Source organism: Homarus americanus, unplaced genomic scaffold (genome assembly GCF_018991925.1).
Source record: "Homarus americanus isolate GMGI-L3 unplaced genomic scaffold, GMGI_Hamer_2.0 scaffold50564, whole genome shotgun sequence".
NCBI classification, from domain to species: Eukaryota; Metazoa; Arthropoda; class Malacostraca; order Decapoda; family Nephropidae; genus Homarus; species Homarus americanus.
The window spans coordinates 3393548-3415965 of NW_024715014.1; the positions used below are offsets into that span (position 1 = coordinate 3393548).

Genomic DNA, 22418 nt, shown 5'->3' on the forward strand with positions numbered 1-22418 from the left:
CGGCACTCCCAGGTCTTGTCCTCCCCTGCTCCCTCCTCCTTACGCTGGGAGGAGGGTGGGGAAGAGGAGGTGGGGGAGAAGAATAGGCGGGGGAGGATGAGAGGAAGAGTGAAAATGATGGCGGGGAGGGTGGGGGGATATGGAGAAGGTAGGGAGAGGGGAGAGAAGGTAGGGGAGGGGAGAGAAGGTAGGGAGAGGGGAGAGAAGGTAGGGGAGGGGAGAGAGAGGTAGGGGAGGGGAGAGAAGGTAGGGGAGGGGAGAGAAGGTAGGGGAGGGGAGAGAAGGTAGGGGGAAGGTAGAGAAGGAGAGGGGATATGGAGAGGATGAGGGGAGAGGAACAGAAGGTGAGAAGGTGGGAGAGAGATGAAGAGGCGGTTGGAAGGATGGAGCAGAGAGAGAAAAACAGAGATAGAAAGAGAGAAAAAAAAGACAGAGAGAGAGACAGAGATTCATTATCAAAACAAACATGACGGGATACAGCTGTCAGACGTACAGACAGACACTCCCTCAACACTTCCCCTATCCGACGCAACAATAATAATAATAATAATAATAATAATAATAATAATAATAATAATAATAATAATAATAATAATAATATTTCTAGACCTATTGACGAGTGCTCGGCGAATTAGACATTATCACCTGAAGATTAAACACCCCAACGCTACCTGGGCGGGTTATGTTAGGTTAGGAAGGTTAGTGTTACGAGCAATACGAATAAAAACAATCACCACTGAATAAATAAATAAATAACACCATAAAATCACCTGTAAAAAAGCCAACCAAAAATCACAATAAGCAACAAAAAGAATTAAAAAATCACGAATGAGCCGTAATTACAAAACAATAACAAAGCCACAACGAGCCTAAACAAAACATGTAAACAAAACGATCACTATAGTCTTCAGTTAATCTCGTTTTCAATACCTCAATACATTCTAATATCAACGTTATCTCAAATATACAGCCAGAGAGATGTATGTATTTTAAATTTTGAGTGTATTGATATTATTTACTAAGCGAGAATACGAGCTTAAAAAATCTTGGTCAAGCATAGTAATACCGGGTACTACGTCATAACATTAACAAAAATCACAAGTGTTTAGTCAGGATATATTTATATTTTTCGCTGGATGTGAGTTTATTTCTCATTGTATTACAGCTGTTGTATTATGTATTATCTGTAAAGACACACACCCTCCTGTATACATGTCCCGTTGTTCTTATGACCTTCTTGATCCCACGTTTAGGTCTTAAGCTGTTGGTGACCCCGAGGTAGGTCAGATAGCCTCTCTCCCTCCTCCTTCATTCTTCTCTCCTGCTTCTTTCTTCGTTTCTCTGTCGTTATATCTTTCTGTCACTTTTAGCTTCTCCTTCTTCCCTATCTCCTCTTTCTAGTTCCTTTTTGCCTCTCCTAGACCCCCTATTCCCTTCTAGTCCATACACTTCTCTCATCCCCATTCTTCCTCTCCTAGCCCCCTTCTTCTTCTCCTAGCCCCCGTCTTCCTCTCTTAGTCCCCTTGCTTCCCTTTCTAGCCCCCATCTCCCTCTTCTAGCCCTTCTCAATCTGCGTTTCCTAGCCCTCATTCACTTCTCTCTCTTTCTCTCAGCCCCCTTCTCTCTCTCCCTTCCCTAGCCTCCCTAAACCAGCTGTCACCATGGATCTCTCAACCTGGGTCACTCCTCCACTCCCTCCCTCTTCTCTCCCTGTCTCGTAAAGACGGTCACTGGCCAGACACTAAGAATCGAAACATTAATTCGAGCTCAAGGGGTGTTCGAACGCGTATTTGGAGCTGAGGTTATAAGTCGACTTGCCAACTGGCCGGGGTTTCTAATCTGTATTCGGCACGAGGGTTCGAGTACGTATTCGGAACTTAGGGTTCGAATATGTGTTTGGGATCGAAGTTGAAACAGTTTATTTACCGGTGTTATAATTCATTTTGGAAAGTGTGGGTTCAACTAAATATTCCGAGCTTGGGGTTTAACTCAATATTCAGACTTTGGGATTCTAATGAATAGATCAGGTGTTACTGATTCATCATTTGAATGAATGAATATATATAATTGGGTATATGATTCGTTTTTTCCCACTTGATGGTTCGAATTCATGTTTGGGACTCAGATTCTAAACAGTTTTTAAAAGTGGTTATAAATATGAACCCTGAAACAGATATCCTACTGATAATCAAGAACCCAAACTTTAATTTCCAAGAATTTCTAACTTTAATTACTCAACAAATATTACACTGGTAAGGTTTATTCCTCTGTTTGTTTATTTAAGAACCAGCTCGAGGTAGGTGGGTGGTGGACACGTTCTGGCAGGCTGGGCTGTGTGGGGTCTGACTCAGGTTGTCTTAGAAAAATGTTAAACTTCCATAAGAGACGTGTGTGTTCAACGTTTATAAACACAATGTCTATTTTCTTTATGATTTTAGACTGCTGTGACACTTCCTTGCACATTTGGGTATAGGTCGTGTGAATGTTCGTATTGCAGCAGCAACATTGTCCACCCTATTGATGTATCAGGTGTGTTCGGATTACAACAGCAACATTGTCCACCCTTGTTGATGTATCAGGTCTGGTTAACGATCCGAGTTGTTGAAACACCTTTATATATACCTACAGAGTGTCTCAGAAGTTTGGACACGGGAAAATAGACATTGTATTTATAAAAGTTAAAACAAAATCCTCTCTCTTGGTGGCATGACATATTTTACACTTGTGAGACACTCTGTACTTTATAACAACAACAATGATTTAATTTTTGTTGTATTTACCGGACTAAAACAACCCTGGTGCTTCATTTGGGGGGACTATAACAAACCTTCACTATAATATACGTTTTTTTCTTCCAGACGACGAACTCTGACGCACCGAAGCAGCTGAGTGGCTGAGCTCTGACGGGGAGGAACCCATGAAATCAACGCCAGGTATTGTCTGTGTTTACCTGTTCAATAATGATGAGACGAAATGTGTACATCCACTGGGCAAGGTTCATGTACTGTACTCTCATTGGTCAAGGTTCATGTACTGTACACTCATTGGTCAAGGTTCATGTACTGTACACTCATTGGTCAAGGTTCATGTACTGTACACTCATTGGTCAAGGTTCATGTACTGTACACTCATTGGTCAAGGTTCATGTACTGTACACTCATTGGTCAAGGTTCATGTACTGTACACTCATTGGTCAAGGTTCATGTACTGTACACTCATTGGTCAAGGTTCATGTACTGTACACTCATTGGTCAAGGTTTATGTACTGTACTCTCATTGGTCAAGGTTCATGTACTGTACACTCATTGGTCAAGGTTCATGTACTGTACACTCATTGGTCAAGGTTTATGTACTGTACTCTCATTGGTCAAGGTTCATGTACTGTCTACTCACTGGTCAAGATTCTTAAAGGTTCATGTACTGTACACTCATTGGTCAAGGTTCATGTACTGTACACTCATTGGTCAAGGTTTATGTACTGTCACTCATTGGTCAAGGTTCATGTTACCCAAATGAGCTCTTTTATAACCTAAATGAACCCCAGTAAACCCCTAAAACATCCAGGGAGGCTAAATGAACACCAATAATATCATGAAACAATATTATACAGTTCTCGTGTTCTCACTAGACCACAAATGAACAAAACTATAACAGTATTCAATTCAAATTTTTATTATCTCCTACTGTACTATCACACCAACGGCTTATGAAACAATAATAACAATAATAGATGAATAACTGAATAAATTAATGGATGTCTAAAGTTCACTGGAAATTATATTCAGATATTCGACGTCAATTTTCTAATATAAAAACTTGACTTTAAAGAGAGACTTTTATCAGTTGTTGAGAGGCGACGTCTTGGTGGCAAAAACCTGAACTACCGGGCGACGGAAGCCTACACCAGATGAACCTTGTTTGAGGCAGAGTGTCGGCTTTCATTAAAACTATAACATATGGCTTCATAAATGTCTGTTTACTTGAAGATGATTGTCGTATTGTGTTAGATGATAAGTCATAAACATAATTGGCTTTCGTAGAGTATATATATTTAGACTTGAATCATTGTATTTTTTCTTAGAATTGGGTTTGTCTCTACTGTATACACTATTAAGGTTACCTATTGTGTTTGCTTGATATTAACTAACGTCGCTTGATAGATACAGATTTATATACGTGAGTAAACAATCCATCGTTGATTAAAGTTGAATACCCTGACTTATCTTAATAAAAATACGATTTTGGTGTGTTAAAACACGACTGTATCTAACATAGCTTCATTAACCTCAATATTTACGTTAAAATGAATGTGTTTATTGAGTTGATTCAATTCGTAATTCCTTTACAAAGCTGTAAGCTTATATATATATATATATATACATATATATATATATATATATATATATATATATATATATATATATATATATATATATATATATATATATATATATATATATATATATATATATATCGTATTTTGAATTATTAATTATATACCTTCATAACACGTAAATTCAGTGTGTAATATAAACCTGTGTCCATTTACAAAATAGATAAGTTCCTTGTAAGCATGTCCTTGTTTACGGATGTACACAATAACAACACCTGTTTACACCAACACGCAAATGTGTCGTCTCATAAATTGTTATTTATATATAGGGCACAGCTGTCGAGGCCGCCCTTCACGACAACCATAAAACTCTTAACAGATGCTGCAATAAACAAGTGAGGCTGTACAGTATAGTGTTAGCAGACGCTGTGCTAAACAACTAAAGCTGTACCTGAACAATGGATCGTGTTTTTAAAAGAAAATTTTATGTTTTTTCCATATTACAAATAAATAAATATATACTGGACGTTGTGGTTTGAGATGTGAGGATAAGGTTTTATTGTTACGTGTGATTCATTCATGGTGAACTGAGGTCAACATCTGATATATACTGCACATACTGTTGATTTCTTCAACGTAAAATAATAATAATAAGTATCATATTAATAATAATGAATAATAATAATAATAATAATAATAATAATAATAATAATAATAATACTGTATGTGTATAGCAGGATTTAAACTCCTCTCCCCCAAACAACAACGTCAAGCACACCTATAAGCACGTCGTCCCGGAGCTCTGAGATGGAGAGGAATATTTTTGAATGTATATCTGAAGGTTTAATATATTCGTATATATTTGAAGCTGTAAGACTTGAAGGGATATATTTCTGTGTATATTCGTAGAGTTTAATTACATTCACGTGTATACAGTATATGAAACTTAAGACTTGAAGAGATATATTTTTGTGTATATCCAAAAGTGTAATATATTCTTTTGTATATTTGAAGGTGGGAGACTTGAAGGGATATATTTTTTGCGTATATTCTGCCGTATAAACTCATGTAATACCTGAAGGAATATTTATCTCGCGTATTTTAGCCATAAACTTGCTCTTTTCATTTGAGTTTTAAATGAGTTTTGCCTTAGGAATAATAATCAGCGTTACAGGTGATGTGTTACGCCATTATCGAGTCTAAGAACACCTGGAGTTTGTGACACCTGCCGGGGCTGTAGCATAGGTGTCTCTCTCTCTCTCTCTGTCTCTCTGTCTCTCTGTGTCTTTCTCTCGGTCTCTGTCTTCGGTGTGGAATAAATTTTGTTTTCCCGGGAGTTTTTTGGACAAATCATGAATGACTCTTAAATGTTTGCATATTTGTTTTCTGTTTTTTCTGTTGCTTTTAAGGATATATTGTAATTATTCACCATTCTTGAACGGCTAGATTTATATCCAGACGTTTCATTTATCATAAACTAAATTTTTGTTTGTCAAGGTGTTTTATCGACGATGAATAAATCCTTGATTGGATGTATTTTTGTTTTATTGTTTTAATTTGTTGAAGGGATAAATGTTTTTTGTAATTTGTTAACGTTGAGTGTATTCTGACCTCTCTTATCTCTCCATTGTGGAATATTTTTATCTCCCAGGAGGTGAACAGATCGAGGATAAATAAATTCTTCTTAATATTTGTTCTTGTTCTTTCTGCTGTTGAATGATGTTATGTTATTACTACGTTTCAACAACTAAAGTCATTAAACCCATAACTATATTATTAATTACACTGGGCCATTAACAGTTCAAATTATGAGGGAATTTTATTATGCAACATTCGTGATTGTGAGAATATTCTGGAGTTTCTGTCATTCAAGTGTAGAATAAATTTTGTTATCCAGATGTTGTATGGACTAACGACTAATAATTCTTTGATAATTTATGTTTTATCTTGTTTATTCTGCTGTGTTGAAGGAATAAATAATATTGCAGCATACTTAAACGTCTGGGTGTATCGCTTCAATATCATTTCGCATTTCTCCTTCATAAAAGATATGTTGTTACCATGTGTTTTACGGACCAACAGTGAATAAATCCTCAATGGTATATATTTTTTATCATTTTTTTTATACTTTATTGAAGAACCAAAACACGCACAGCCAAATTTGTGAATCATAATTTTACAGCATTCTTGAACGGCGGGAGACACAGCCAGGCGGGGTCATGATGGCTGGGGGTCCCTCAGGCGGAGATGGGAATTTCACTACTAGGTGCACGCAGGTCCTACACACACACACACACACACACATACACTCACACACACACACACACACACACACACACACACACACACACACACACACACACACTCCAAACTCGTTTTGTTACATTCAGTTCCCGGAGGTTACATTAAACCGATGCTGCTCAACTGTTTGTCCCCCACACACAAAACTGAAGATCCATTTTGTCTTTGTTTGCAGGAAGGTCGTGTAAACAAGAAGATAAATAAAAAATAAACAAAGAATGAAAAGGAATAGGAGGAGGAGGGAGGAGAGAATAAACACAAGTAGAATTTTTAGAATAGCGGCCTTAACATCCTCCGGGTGGTAATAATGAGCAACAAGTAACTGAGAATAATGTGTTGACGATGTCCTGTTGTAGCCCCTCAAACATGGCGGCTTTCTCCTGCCAAGACCAACCCAGGCAGTACGTCCTCACCCTGTTCCTTACTTTTTTTTTGTTACCTACGACGCAGCAGCTGTTCCAACAACATACAATTCCTTAATTTATTTAGCATCTAGAATTATCATTCTCTCTCGGTATTGATTCTTAGATAAGTTAATTAGCTAGATGTGAGTTGTTTTGGGTAATAATTTGTTTAGGCTCGTGGTGGGCCGTGTTGACTATCACCACCACCTCTTCTTAGTGTTATGAAAGTTAGGTATGTGACTGCCAGACTGGCCCGGGTTTTTGTTGTCTGCTACACGCACTGCCCTCTCTGCTGCCACCATACACCTACGTCCACACACACACACACACACACACACGGATGTGCTAGACACAAGACACAGCTGCAAATCGCATTATATTCCCGCGTGATTTAACACTCCCGTAAACACAGCCTTGCCAGTACGCATTTTAATACTGCATACGGATTTATACATCGATGTCCCAGTGTACCGATGGACCACTGTATCGGTGGACCACTGTACCAATGGACCATTGGACCGATGGATCACTGTACCGATAGACCACTGTTCCAATGGACTACTGTACCCAATAGACCACTGTACCAATAGACCACTGTTCCAATAGACCACTGTTCCAATGGACTACTGTATGATGTCCCAAAGAGGAAATAATAGAGCACACACACACACACACACACACACACACACACACACACACACACACATTCCAGCACGTATGATGTGTGTATATATAACGACGCACCTGCGCATTCAAACGCATGTCAACAAATATTCAGTTGGTTAACAGATCGAGCACAAAAAAGACCGCGCAAGAACAACTGATTTCCAGCATACGTCACCTGTCTGTGTGTGTGTGTGTGTGTGTGTGTGTCTGTGTGTGTGTGTGTGTGTGTGTGTGTGTCTGTGTGTGTGTGTGTGTGTGTGTGTGTCTGTGTGTGTGTGTGTGTGTGTGTGTGTGTGTGTGTGTGTGTGTGTGTGTGTGTGTGTGTGTGTGTCCCATCCTCTCCCAACATTCCTCTTCCTCCTCTCAAGTTTATCCTTCCTCCCCTCTCCCCCACATGCCTCCCAGTCAGTACACACACGCCCACGCACGAGAGAGGAGTGGGCGTGCGGTGTGAGGGGGGAAGGAACATAATCGAGAATACGTAGTAAAGCACAACTGGTTATATTTAAAGTATTATTAGTTACGGAGCGAGGCGGTATACTACACACACACACACACACACACACGTATGTTGTAGCCTGCAGTCTATTGCATCTCTCTCTCTCTCCTACTCATGCTTCTTTTCCTTCCTTCCTTCCATCCTTCCTTCCTTCCTTCCTTCCTTCCTTCCTTCCTTCCTTCCTTCCTTCCTTCCTTCCTTCCCTCTCACTACACCCACACACCATTACTCTCTCATAAGTTGCACTGCACATCTATCCACTTCTATGAATACAGAATGAGTAGACGAGTGTGTGTGTGTGTGTGTGTGTGTGTATGTGTGTGTGTATGTGTGTGTGTGTGTGTGTGTGTGTGTGTGTGTGTGTGTGTGTGTGTGTGTGTGTGCGTGCTATCATGTGTGTGTGAGTTTTGTGTGTGTTTGTTTGTATGTGTGTGTGTGTGTGTGTGTGTGTATGTGTGTGTGTGTGTCTGTGTGTGTGTGTGTGTGTGTGTGTGTGTGTGTGTGTGTGTGTGTGTGTGTGTGTGTGTGTGTGCGTGCGTGCGTCTGTGTGTGTGTATAGTTCCAGGAGTCTTCAAAATCACGTTTATTCTAGAGATGCCACCGACCAGAATGTCACCCCCCAACGTGGATAAATGAGCTAGCTCTATTTTGGATGTGTAAACTAGCTCTAAATTCTTACTTTGCTTTTAATGTATTCTAGGGTATAGGAGTGAGCTCTCTTCTCAAGGATAAGTGAGCTAAGGATGTATTTTTTCTTTCTGTCATAGAGAAGTGAAACAACTTTATTTGGTTGCATATCTCTCTCTCTCTCTCTCTCTCTCTCTCTTTAATGACTGTCTGCAGCTATAGTTGGTGGTGGGGGGAGAAGGTGAGGGGAAGGGTTATGAAGTAGGATTGAAGGGGAGGAAGGGGGAGTGAGGAGGAGGAAGGGGGAGTGAGGAGGAGGAAGGGGGAGTGAGGAGGAGGAAGGGGGAGTGAGGAGGAGGAAGGGGAAGGGGAGGAGTGGTAAGTTGGAGAGAGGGAGAGATGATAAAACGGTATTGGAAATGGTGTTTGGGTCATAAGAAAGAGGAAATACCTTGGAAATGTGTGGTAGCGAAGGAAACGTAGTGAAGATCAAAGGAAATGGTTCTTAAATGGGTAATAATATTGATGTGGAAATGGGTTGCACACGTATTAATGGGTTAAAACGATGGTAAATAATGGGTTTATGTAAAATGGGGTGAATACTTGCCTCACTTTCAGTAATACGTCTCTCTCTCTCTCTCTCTCTCTCTCTCTCTCTCTCTCTCTCTCTCTCTCTCTCTCATCTGAGTAATAGTGGTTTTTCATGTTATATTTATTCTGAATTATTCCTTACTTTCCTTCCTTCTTTCCTTCTTTCTTTCATTCCTTCCTTGCGTCTCTTTCTTCCTTCAACAAGTTTATGTAACGCGCGTGCGTGTGTGTGTGTGCGTGTATATAACTAGTACTTACGACAATGCACTTTAGAGGCATTTAAGTGAACCATCATGGTGTACTTAAGCGCACTTTAAACACTTACTTAAGAGCTGTGTATATAGGCCACTTAACGACTACACATTAGCACTACAGTATATTTCTTCTATATGAAAGATTTTTGCTATTATATAATTTGTACTATATATCAAAGCCATTTTGGCCGCCAATATCGCGTCAACAGCCTGCTGGAAATTTTTGACAGGAACCATTGAGAATTTGACTATTTGTTACTCTGATATGTTAATTACTAAGATGCTTTAATTTTTTATTTAAGCACATTTATTTTTTCATATTAATTGTAAAGATAATTTTTACAGAAGATTATTGTACTGTGTGTATGGGTGTATTATAATATTCTTGAGACACGCCTAGTGTTTAAAAACTTGATATAACTGCCTATTGGAAGCCTCAGTTTTAGTTCCAACATGTAGAGAAATAATGCTGTCAAAACGTGATTCTATTAATTCAGATTTAATTTAACATCACATTGAACGTTGATTTATTCCCGAGAGGACCTGACTGAATTGTCCTTCTTACATCAAGATCTTTGACCTCATAAACAACTCGTTCCTCTCTCTTCTCTCACTACAGACTGTATAAAAAAAAACACCCAAGCAAAATCAACCTCGAGATGACCTCTGTACAGTGTTGTAGGGAAGAATGCAAGCTGTAGAACCCGTTTGTTAATGTGTTTTAATTCCTTAATTGTCAACTGGCCTGGGGTAGGAGGGAGGGAGCGCCTCTAGTGGTGGTGTGGAGTACTACCCTCTGCCCGCCCTACTCCGCCCACCCTCTCCCTCCATCTCCCGCCCTCCTCCGCCCTGGGTGTCGGTAGGAGTCGCTTCTGGAATACGATGAAAGTTAATTACTAGACGGAGGTTTGATTCTTATAAATATTATCTCGTATGGGTTGCGCCATAGTAGGAACCTGTGTAGACGGTGGCTAGTGTAGTTAACTTCCCCTCCCCTGCCCCCCTCTCTCTCTCTCTCTCTGCGTGTTTTTCTTTTGCCTGTGTATATTTTGCCCCCAAACTCTCTCTGTCACTGTCAGACTATCGTGTTTTTTCCTCTTTACCGTATTCACTTTCCCATGTCTTTCTCGCTGTCAGTATCTTACCCAATTATCTCTCTCTCTCTCATCGAATTCGTCTTTCCCTCACTCACTTTCCTCTCATCTTTCTCTGTTACTCCCCATTTATCCCTTTTCCCATCCTTCCCCTTCCCACTCTACCTGTCCGTCCTGCTCGTCGCTTAGCACTGTCTTCACCTCGCTCGATCAAAGTGCATGCAAGCAGACAAAGTTGACCAACCCGTGTCATGGCGCTCCTAAACCCACCCATCCAGCCAGCCTAAACCAAGCCCGCCCCACAACCCTTCGCTCCAGCCAGCCAGAACCTGCAGGAGTTTAGGGTGGAGTTGGGCAAACCCGTACGTACCCAGGGCACTCGCGTATGCAGACAAACCCCTGAACCCTCCCTCCCTGACTTCTCCTTCCCCTCCCACCTCCCCTTCTCCCCCCCTGCCCTCCTCCCCCTGCACTTTTTCTCCCCTTTAGTCAGTGTTACCATGTGTGCAAAACGTAGACGCTTGTGTGTGTGTGTGTGTGTGTGTGTGTGTGTGTGTGTGTGTGTGTGTCCTAACAAGCACCGTCACCACCTGTGTTCTACTATCTGTGTGTGTGTGTCGGGGGAAGGAGGGGGGAGGGTATGTACTCTCCCCGTCTGGTTGTATCGTGCCCCCTACCCAGTTGCTTAAATGGGTACTTTTATAGCCGATGCTCTCTTTTGCCGCCTCCGGGTACTGTATTACTTCTGCTGCTGGGCTATTTATTATTATTATTATACCTCCTGCTGCTGCCTGTGTCTCTTCCTGCTGCTGCTGCTGCTGCTGCTGCTGCTGCTGCTGCTGCTGCTGCTTGTGTCTCCTGCTGCTGCTGCTGCTGCTGCTGCTGCTGCTGCTGCTGCTTGTGTCTCTTCCTCCTGCTGCTTGTGTCTCCTGCTGCTTGTGTCTCCTGCTACTGCTTGTGTCTCCTGCTGCTTGTGTCTCCTGCTACTGCTTGTGTCTCCTGCTACTGCTTGTGTCTCTTATACACCTAGTCTGTTTTTTCTGCAACAAGTCTAGTGTGCTCCGGCGCTCGTGTTCGCTACTACAAGCATCATGCAGTTTTACACGCACTACTGTGCTTGTGCTGAACTTACAAGCACTGTTCACCTTGTCCAACAAGGTTTAATGTCCTTCACCACCGCTCCTGTTTACCAATGCTTCTTTCTTATCTTCTTCCTTTTCTTCCAACTTGTATTAACCTGCCAAACCCAACATGACCTCCCCTCCCAAACCTAACCTAACCTAACCTTCATCTATACATGTACACTTATAAGTTAAAACTACGATATAAATACAATACGAAGTTATATTAGTTTAAAACTAAAAAATAAAATATTACTTTAAATATCACATTATGTGGTAAAGTACTTCTATCGCAGTGAAAAATTTCTCTCAGTGCCAGAGGTTCCATGCGGCTGTTCACATCATTACTCCTAGCGTGTACTGTACATAAAATCGCTTATCCAGCCCGTATACATAGCCAACCTTTCTACATTACACACTATATGCATCTATTTATCCTGTACAAAGATTCCTTTAATTTATTTGAGAAGGTTTAACGAACTGTTTCAGCGAAATCCCTATCGTTTAATGTGTACATAACGAAGGGGCTGGTAATGCATTTCAACTCGTTCAACACACTAGTTAACTGGATCTCCCACGCAGAAAACGAAGCCATTACGCACTCTCTGCATGACCGCGTCGCCACAAGGTACGTTTATTAAATCCACTGCAGCCCTTTCAGTCGCGTTAACCAAGTCGTTAATCTCTTCAATTCTAGGTTGTCAGTAAAGGGCTAATTATTTCCCGCTCATGAACCAGATTAGTAGCGCTGCCAGTGGGTCATATGTTTAGGCTACGACATCGTTTAATTTCACTTTATAATGCGAGAGGGTTAATATTTTTACCCCTTGTTAACGAATCACTAGAGGTCTCGTGTTGGTATAATTTAGTCATCACACGTTTACGGCATCTTCAGTGTACGAAGTCGCTAACTCCTTCATGTGTTAATATAACTAAAGCGCTAACCTCCTGTTACAAGAGGACCTTCGTTAACCTTCCCAAGTTTGTTTAATAAATCGATAACCTTGCTCTCTTGCTCTCTCTAGTATATATATATATATATATATATATATATATATATATATATATATATATATATATATATATATATATATATATATATATATATTTATATATCGAATTCATTCACCTCCATGAATATTAACGAGTTCGTTAACCTTCTCATGTTTATATAACGATGTTTCTGAACCTGATTACCAGGTCGCTAACTTTCCCTAAGCGTATTTTGCTAACTTTCTTTTCTGCTAACGCAACTACATTCCAACAACTTCCTCTTATTCTTACTAAGAGATTCGTTAACCGTCAGGTGTATAGACAAAAACAGGCCCTCGTTTAAATGATTAAGTCACTACCCTTCCCCCAGCTTATAAGAGAAGAAACAGCTAGCTCATTGTAGCAGCAAAGAGCAATACCGCTCATCTCTTACCGCTAAATAGATAGATATTTAATCAGTAAAAACATCTTACAAGTTCACAGTGCTTCACCATATACATAGACAATTCATGTACTGTGTGTATATATATATATATATATATATATATATATATATATATATATATATATATATATATATATATATATATATATATATATATATATATATAATAATAATAATAATAAATAGTAACTTAATATAACGCTATTAAAAGTTTGTTTACATTGAGTTGTTGACATTTTTTAAGTGAACACTTCACCCTTTACTGTCTCGTCACATTCTTGATACATTCACTACTGCCAACCATCTCGAGAGACAACACCAAGGTTCCTTCTCACTTGTCTCGTCTTATCTCTCCATCAATCATCATCTTGCGGCGTCTTGGCTGGGAAAATTAGAGTGATATTTCCATCTGGTTGTAGGCTGTCGGGTAGCCTCTCGTTGTAGTGTTATAGTTGTGTGAGTTACCAACGCATTGTTGTTATTTATGTGAGTTACCAACGCACTATTGTTACTTATGTGAGTTACCTACGCGTCGTAAGACTGTCACTCAGACATACACGCACTGACAGTCACTCAAGCACCCAGTCACACTCACATACACGCCTTTGTATTCGTAGGTACACATGTACGTACATATTCGTTCGCGCACGTATACAGTTTACGTAAAATTTATGTTTACTCTAATATACGTACACGAACGTACACAGCCATGACCGTACAATCGCCTAATTAATCACCGGAGTTTGTTAAAGTACAATCAAACCCACGTACACCCACTTGCACCTCTGAGTACAGTTACACACACACACACACACACACACACACACACACAGGTCTTGACCTACACGTACATAGATCCAACAACATTTATTAACATCAGTCACACATCCACGCCCATGTACACCACCTTGAGGCCCACGCCCACGCACATCAGGTAGAGAGAGACCCACGCCCACGTACACCAGGTAGAGAGAGACCCACGCCCACGTACACCAGGTAGGGAGAGACCCACACCCACGTATACCAGGTAGGGAGAGACCCACGCCCACGTATACCAGGTAGGGAGAGACCCACGCCCACGTATACCAGGTAGGGAGAGACCCACGCCCACGTAACACCAGGTAGAGAGACCCACGCCACGTACACCAGGTACCCACGCCCACGTACACCAGGTAGGAGAGGCCCACCCGACCCACGCACGTACACCGACCCACGCCCACGTACAGACAAGGCAGGAGGAGGAGTTCAGTGACCCTGGACTCATAAACACGTCCTCCCAGCCCCACTGCTCCCAGATGAGGGGCGGGGTGGGGGAGGGGCGGGGGGGGGGAGAGGAAGGTGGGGGAGGTGGGGTGGGGAGGGTGGGGTGGGGGAGGAGGAGTAAGAGCAGGGGAGGGGAGGGTGTGGGGGGCAGGGGTAGGATGGGGTGGAGAAGGGGTTATGGAGGGTTAGGTAAGGGGGGCTGAGAGAGGTGTTACATTAGGAAGGGGAGGAGGAGGAGGGCTAAGAGGAGGGGGGGAGGGAGGGGCTGAGAGGGGTAGGGGAGGGAGGGGTTGAGAGGGAGGGGCTGAGAGGGTGGGGAGGGAGGGGTTGAGAGGAGGCTGAGAGGGGTGGGGAGGAGGTTGAGAGGGTGGGGAGGGAGGTTGAGAGGGGTGGGGGAGGGGTTGAGAGGGGTGGGGGAGGTAAGGATTTCGATGAGAAGGAAGAGAAGGGGGAGGAGAAGGAGAAGAAAGAAGAGGGAGGAGAGGAAGGGGGTGTGTGGGGGACGACAAGCCCCTCTCGTTAAGTCAACTTCCCACTCCATGTAATATCAAAGACCTATAACTCAATATATTTTCTTCACCTTAACTAGTGGTTGTGTCAATGGCCTCTTAAATACTCATTAAATCTCTCAACCATCTTAAAATCTCAAATAATCGTAAGTTTATTTATATTTACCTTAATTTCTCTTAAAATCATTATATTCTCCTTAAACTCTTAAATAACTTGTATGTTAATTATTTTTTCTCTTAACAAGTTGTAATTAAACGTATATACAGTGTACTGTATGTCATAAAATATTTCCCTCATCAATTTAAAATCTCAAATTTTCTTATGTTAAATATTTTTATGTATTTATTTTATTTTAAAGATATTTTAGGTTAATTTGGATATATTTATGTTAATATCGAGATGATGGAACCAAATGCATTCAAGCTTCGGATCACCTGAAGATTAACCTCCTTAACGCCAACCTTACCTAACCTGACCTAATCTAACCTAACCTAACCTAACCTAACCTAACTTAACCTAACCTTAATATTAACCACTCTAATGTTACCTATCGCTAACTTAAAGCTAACCTAACGCAAACTTAACCAAACTTAATCTAACCCAACGCTAATCTAACCTCCTCTAAAATTAACCACCCTAACCCTCCTAACGCTAACCTAACCTAACCTAACCCCCCCCCCACCCCTCCAGGTAGCGCTAAAGTATTTAATAATCAAGGAAATTAAGGTGGGGGAATGGGGGGGGGCTAATCTTCAGGTGGTCCCAGAGCCCTTGGATAATTCAACTCTGCTTCTGTACTACGCCTCACCCACCCTCTGCTCCCGGCGTGTAGTGGATGTTATCTCACTTTGAAAACATTTAGCTGTTGGCATGTGACTTCTAGAGCAGCTAGCGGTTAGTTTAAGTCGGTTAGCGGGTATTGTTTGACTTCAGGGGTATTTAGCGGTTAGTTAGGTCAGTAAGTGAATATGCACGGCAGTTGAACGGGGCCCTCTCTCAAGCACGACAGTTGAACGCTTCCCTCTCACAAACACGGCAGGTGAACGCGGCCCTCTCTCAAGAACGACAGTTGAACGCGTCCCTCTATCAAGCACGACAGTTGAACGCGTCCTTCTCTCAAGCACGACAGTTGAACGCTTCCCTCTCAAGCACGACAGTTGAACGCGGCCCTCTCACAAACACGGCAGGTGAACGCGGCCCTCTCTCAAGCACGACAGTTGAACGCGTCGTCCCTCTCTCAAGCACGACAGTTGAACGTCTCTCCTCTCTCAAGCACGACAGTTGAACGCATCCCTCTCGACAGTTGAACGTGTCTCTCTCAAGCACGACAGTTGAACGCGTCCCTCTCTCAAGCACGACAGTTGAACGCATCCCTCTCTCAAGCACGACAGTTGAACGTGTCCCTCTCAAGCACGACAGTTGAACGCCTCCCTCTCTCAAGCACGACAGTTGAACGCATCCCTCTCTCAGCACGACAGTTGAACGCGTACGACGAACGTCCCTCTCTCACGCACGACAGTTGAACGCGTCCTCTCTCAGCACGACAGATGAACGCGTCCCTCTCTCAAGCACGGCAGTTAAACGCGTTCCTCTCTCAAGCATGACAGGTGAACGCGTCCCTCTCTCAAGCACGACAGTTGAACGCGTTCCTCTCTCAAGAGCAGTTGAACGCGTCCCTCTCTCAAGCACGACAGTTGAACGCGTCCCTCTCAAGCACGGCAGTTGAACGCGTCCTCTCTCAAGCACGACAGTTGAACGCGTCCTCTCAACGGCCGCGCGCAGTTGACACGGCAGTTGAACGCGTCCCTCTCAAGCACGACAGTCTGAACGCGTCCCTCTCTCAAGCACGACAGTTGACCGTCCCTCTCTCAAGCACGGCAGTTGAACGCGTCCTCTCTCTCAAGCACGACAGTTGAACGCGTCCTCTCTCAAGCACGGCAGTTGAACGCGTCCTCTCTCAAGCACGACAGTTGACTCGTCCCTCTCTCAAGCACGGCAGTTGAACGGGTCCCTCTCTCAAGCACGGCAGTTGAACGCGTCCCTCTCTCAAGCACGGCAGTTGAACGGGTCCCTCTCTCAAGCACGGCAGTTGAACGCGTCCCTCTCTCAAGCACGGCAGTTGAACGCGTCCCTCTCTCAAGCACGGGGCCATATTAGCTCGCAGTACGCAACACACCCCCTTCCTCCTCCTACGTCTTTTTCCTATACAAAAACTACTCTTAAAATATCGCTGAGTGTTGCGGCCAGACTTGCCGAGGACGATATTAATGCCCATACGCCCACCTCTTGCCCACACGCCCACACCCTTGCCCAACCTAGCCCACACGTTCATCTTTTCCCCACTCGCCCACCCCCTTACCCACCTCTTGCACACACCCCTTGCCCATTCGTCCACCTCCTGCCTATCCCTTTGCCCACCCCCACCACTACAGGCTCGTCACAGGGGGTGTGTGGGGGGCAGGTTGATACACAAACAATATCGCACGCACTCACTCGCCCCAGCCTGCCCTAGCGGACGTTGAACCTGCCTCTCCCTCCCTCTCTCACTCCCCCACTGCTTCTCTCTCTCTCTCTCATTGCCTCTCTCACTCCCTCACTGCTTCTCTCTCTCTCTCTCATTGCCTCTCACTCTCTCACTGCTTCTTTCCCTCCCTCCCTCGCTGCTTCTCTCCCTCGCTGCTTCTCTCCCTCACTGCTTCTCTCTCTCTCCCTCCCCTGCACTGTTTTCCTCCCTCTCTCCCTCATTTCTTCTCCCTGTTTCCCTCCCTTCCTACCTGCTTCTCTCCATCCCTTACTCCCTCCCTCCCTGTCCATGCTTGAGACTCATCGGTCACATTGTGCTTGGTAATGCTTGCGCTCTTGGGGGTCGGAGGTGGGGGAGGGCGTGGGAGGTGGCGGCTGAGAGGGGGGTCTGGCAAGGAGGGAGGGGGGTGATGGGGAACGAGGGTGGGAAGGGGAGATGGGGGAGGAAGTGATGGGGAGAGAGGGAGGGAAGGGGAGAGGGGGGGAGGAAGTGATGGGGAGAGAGGGAGGGAGGGAGGAGGTGATGGGGAACGAGGGAGGAGGTGATTGGGGAGAGAGAGAGAGAGAGTAGGGGGGGAGGATGAGAGTTATGGATACAATATGACTTGGCAAGGTGGGTGAGGATGTGATCACCCGCCCAAAATGTCTTCCTTGTGTATAGTTCTGGATAAAACCACAATAATTCGCCGCTCTCGTAAACACACTAAGATTATTATTTTTTTTTTCATCTTGTGTGAATCAATAAATCTTAGGCATCTCTAAATCAAAAGAGAATATCGTCCATTTACGAAAATACTTGAGAATTCGTCAAAAATAATGGTCATCATTTACTGTCTAAAATACTAGTCCGTTCAAGATTAACAATTTCGTATCTAAGGTGAACTATTGAACTTCACTCAAGCTTAAAAATGTATCACCTGTTTATCAGAATGATTAAAAATTATCGAAATTAATGGCTATTAGTTTATGTAAGTAAATAATACATTTAGATCAATATTTTTGGTGCTTCAGTGAACGTTAAAAAATTATCACCCATTTCTATAAACATAAAAAATCCGTGAAATTAATAGCTATTAATTGGTACTTATAAAAATATAATTAGAGCAATTTTTGTGAATTAAAAAAAGTAACTGAAATTAATGGTTGTGTATAACTGCGAGTAAATGTTAATGGGAAATAAAACAAGACTCATATTCTATCTAAATTTGCTTGTGCAGTAGATAACCTTATATTATACTGTATGTTTACGGATTCATCCACTCTCTGGAATTACCTCAGAGGCTCGGTGTTGTGAATGTATTTTGACAAGCGCCGGACCATGGCCATGTGACGGGTTCATTTTCACTAACACGGGAGGCCAGTCAGAGTGAAGGCGTAGAACCATAATCCTGGTTCTCAGAGGTTCTGAGACGGAGGGGTGTGAAGGCGGTAATGTAAATATGGGTTATGAGACTCAAAGGTTCATATAATAAATATTTCTTGCCGTTGATGATGTAAGGATAAGACTTAACTACGTGTCAACCTAAAAGTCAAAGAGAACGGACAAAAATAGCGTAAACATTACACTGGGACTCGGCCTCGGCTAGATACGTTGCTGCAGTTAGAAGTATACTCTACCTTTATTTTGTCTTCCAGCTGGTGCTAAGTGAACATATTTAACAAAGTATAGTACAGTCTTACTTTAATTCCTGGCGGTGAGGTTGTTGATTTTATATATATATATATATATATATATATATATATATATATATATATATATATATATATATATATATATATATATATATATATATATATATATATATATATATATATATATATATTGAATAAAAAAATATGGAATATGGCCCGCCGGCATATAGAGGAAGCACCCGTGAATTACATAAAGGATATTTAAGTAATCAATAATAATGTGAAATGTGTGAACTCAAGCAGCTCTCCCGGGCGAGGCGACCTGCACGCTTATCGCCCACAATTTTCAAGATGCTATTATTTAAAATACTTGAGCCAGCTCACTGGAGATGTTAATCTTGACACAAAATTTACAAGCAATTTGAATGTTAATAAGTTTTAGTGAGATAATGGAAGCAGTGCAGGTTAATTCACAACGTTTTGTAGGTTATAAACATCTTTATTGAGAAATTATGAGAGGATTCGTGTCTGGATGGATAGTAGAGTGGCCGTGCTTAGGACTAGATGATAACGTCACTATCTTAAGAATATAGACCACTCTTAATTATATAATGGGCGATAGGAGAGGTAGTGTGTGTGACTATGAAACAAGAAGTCTGTATGGTAAAGTGATTGCACAGCGACCGTTGTAGTGGAGGGTGATATTCAAGACACCATTTACCCCTAGTAATCCTCCGACCGTAGAGGAAACGTGGTTACGATAATTATATCAACGGTAAGAGTAACAACACCCCTAGTAAGAGCCCTGCCACATGCTCTGTCGAGGAGGAATAATATTTTATTTCAGCAGTTCCACCCTCGCCCACGAGTACAGGAGGGGTGGCGAGGAGCAAGAAAGGTGGGTGCGGCATGAGGGGGGCTTGTTGTGGAGTATCGGCGGCATAGCCTCACGCCCAGCCCTGCGCCCTGCCTTGCATTCTCCTGGAGGTAGCAGTTTTTGTGGAACCTAGCGCGGCCAACCCGGCTCCTCGCACCAACAAAACCTCCCCGTGGATACAGTTTTGGGCGTTCACATCACGTTGCAACACCAATATTTTGTGATTATACGTACGTCTCCACTTATTCCTCTTGTATATTTGTCTTATCTCATCACAAAAATATATATGAATCAATTGACATAATACAATTTTGTATTTAAATGAGTTTAAAATAAAAATACGTAGATGCTTTCACCGCGTTACTTGTGCGCCACCCTGTATGAAGGCTTCTAGGCCAGGGTGTATGTCTGCCATATCATGCAGAGCCCAACGAAAGCACGTCTCTTTTTTTATCCGTCGTTAGCGTCAGGTTTTCGGATTTTTTTTCTTTATTATCGCTTCATAAACATCTCCACATGTGCGTGTATTAAACAAAATTCTTGTATATATTCAGGAAAGACCAGCAATTGAGATATTGCATAAAACGTTAAGGAGTGCCGGCTATATGGCAACACCCACTAGGCCAAGCTAACGGGGAAGATCTTGCAAAAACTAGCTATCCTGGCTGTCTGACTCGTGTTTTTCTAATTTATTTTTTTTATTCTAGAAATACACACAATTCTTGCTATCCTTGAGGGTTATCAGCACAATTTGTAGGTAGCATCGATTTTGAAGTGCTTAGGCCTAAGGGTAATTGAAAATACAAGGGTGGTTGTGATCATATGGTGGGAGGAGCTGAGTGCAAGAAGTGAGGTTCAACTTCTCGATGGACAAGCTTTTGCCGGTTGAAGAACGTCTGCGCTTTTTTAAGCACCTAATTTATATTCAAGGTCCGTATAAGCTGCTTTCATTGATGCCTTCGTCTATAGAAATCACGCTCCCGTAATAAAAATAATAATTACAAGTCTAATGATATAGGGTTGTGAGCAAGAATATATAGGGTGCTAATTAATTATTCATGTGCACACGCAAGTTGAGACCTACGACTTCTCATGCCCGCATTACGCCTTCCATGCTACAACGACGTATATAGCATGACGCGTCTCGCCCACAAATAATTTATCATTACTCCCTTATAACATAATTTGTATGAAAAATAATAATAAAATAGAAAATAAACTAGCCATTATTACAGTTGGAAATGTTTAGAAACTGGATGAAATAATAATGGTGGGTTAGGGTGGCGCACTGCACGGTAGAACCATCGGCTCAGTCCTAGAGGCTGGAGGAGACAAGCTGCCAAGAGCACGGCGCAGAGGAGCACGAAGCTTGCGTAAGTTTCGTGCGATTTTTCCTGTTATTCGTCATGTTGATCATTATAATATGTTGAATCGTCAATGAGAAAGTATATAGCATCGCATGATCAGTGAATTGTGACATTAGAAACGTTGTACGGGTTTAAAATGAGCGTTTGAAAGTGGAATGGAGAATGTTTTGGGTTGTCTGTCCGCCATCTTGGGCGTTTGAAGGAGCGGTGGCGGGCTGGGCTGCGCGTCTTGCATGTCAAAAGGGCGGCGCCGACCCCCGCGACGAGTGCCACGCTGGGCATCTGCTATGGGCACCGTGCCCTTCGCTGCCGTCGGTAAGATTCTGGTGCAGATGGACCCGGGGAAACATTGTGTTTAATACACTTGAAGTTTAAGGAAAGTGTTATGCAATGATTGGTGACTTATTTTGGTATTTGTGGTGATGAGAGGTTTACCCCGGTCATTTTGGCTCCCGTGGCCGAGGGTGAATCATCGCAGTGACGACTCCGAGGATGACAAGCGCGTAGTGGTGGTGATAACTTTGTAGGTGTAGTGTAATGAAGTATGCTTGAGGGAGGCGTTGTAGGCCTACTATACGTGTGCTGCCACCCACCCAATCACACCCTCCCACCCACCCAATCACACCCTCCCACCCACTACTCGCCAACACACTCCTCCACTACGGTACACTAATGTTTATCACAATTTTATCATAAATCTCTCGTGATGATACAATATATCCACCAAAAAGTTATAACTTAGTAACTTTGGTAGACCTACAGTACTGTGGTTGGGTTTCTTTGTTTCTCTGTTGACACAGTTAGTGGCCAACACGGGTACTGCGGCCTGGACCAGTACAACAGGGTGGGGAGTTACTCACTTTATGTGTAATTAGTGAGTTTTGACACTTGTTTGGGGTAGTTTTTTTGTGGCCTCCC

The 22418-nt window shown here is 42.6% G+C and overlaps 1 protein-coding gene across 7 annotated transcripts in view; it reads left to right on the forward strand.

The window, feature by feature from the left end:
- The first annotated feature begins 2876 nt into the window (after nucleotides 1-2876).
- The window catches only part of LOC121853190 (protein tramtrack, beta isoform-like), a 36508-nt gene continuing 16966 nt past the window's right edge, over nucleotides 2877-22418 (forward strand). Inside the window, exon 1 of one of the 7 annotated variants that reach the window (XM_042347180.1) lies at nucleotides 2877-2933. In XM_042347180.1, coding sequence (XP_042203114.1) covers nucleotides 2918-2933 — 16 coding nt within the window. In that variant the 5' untranslated portion in view covers nucleotides 2877-2917. Of the gene's footprint in view, nucleotides 2934-21422; nucleotides 21507-21686; nucleotides 21816-21998; nucleotides 22024-22418 lie in introns of those variants that run through there. The other 6 variants (XM_042347209.1, XM_042347194.1, XM_042347186.1 and 3 more) reach the window with 6 other exon arrangements.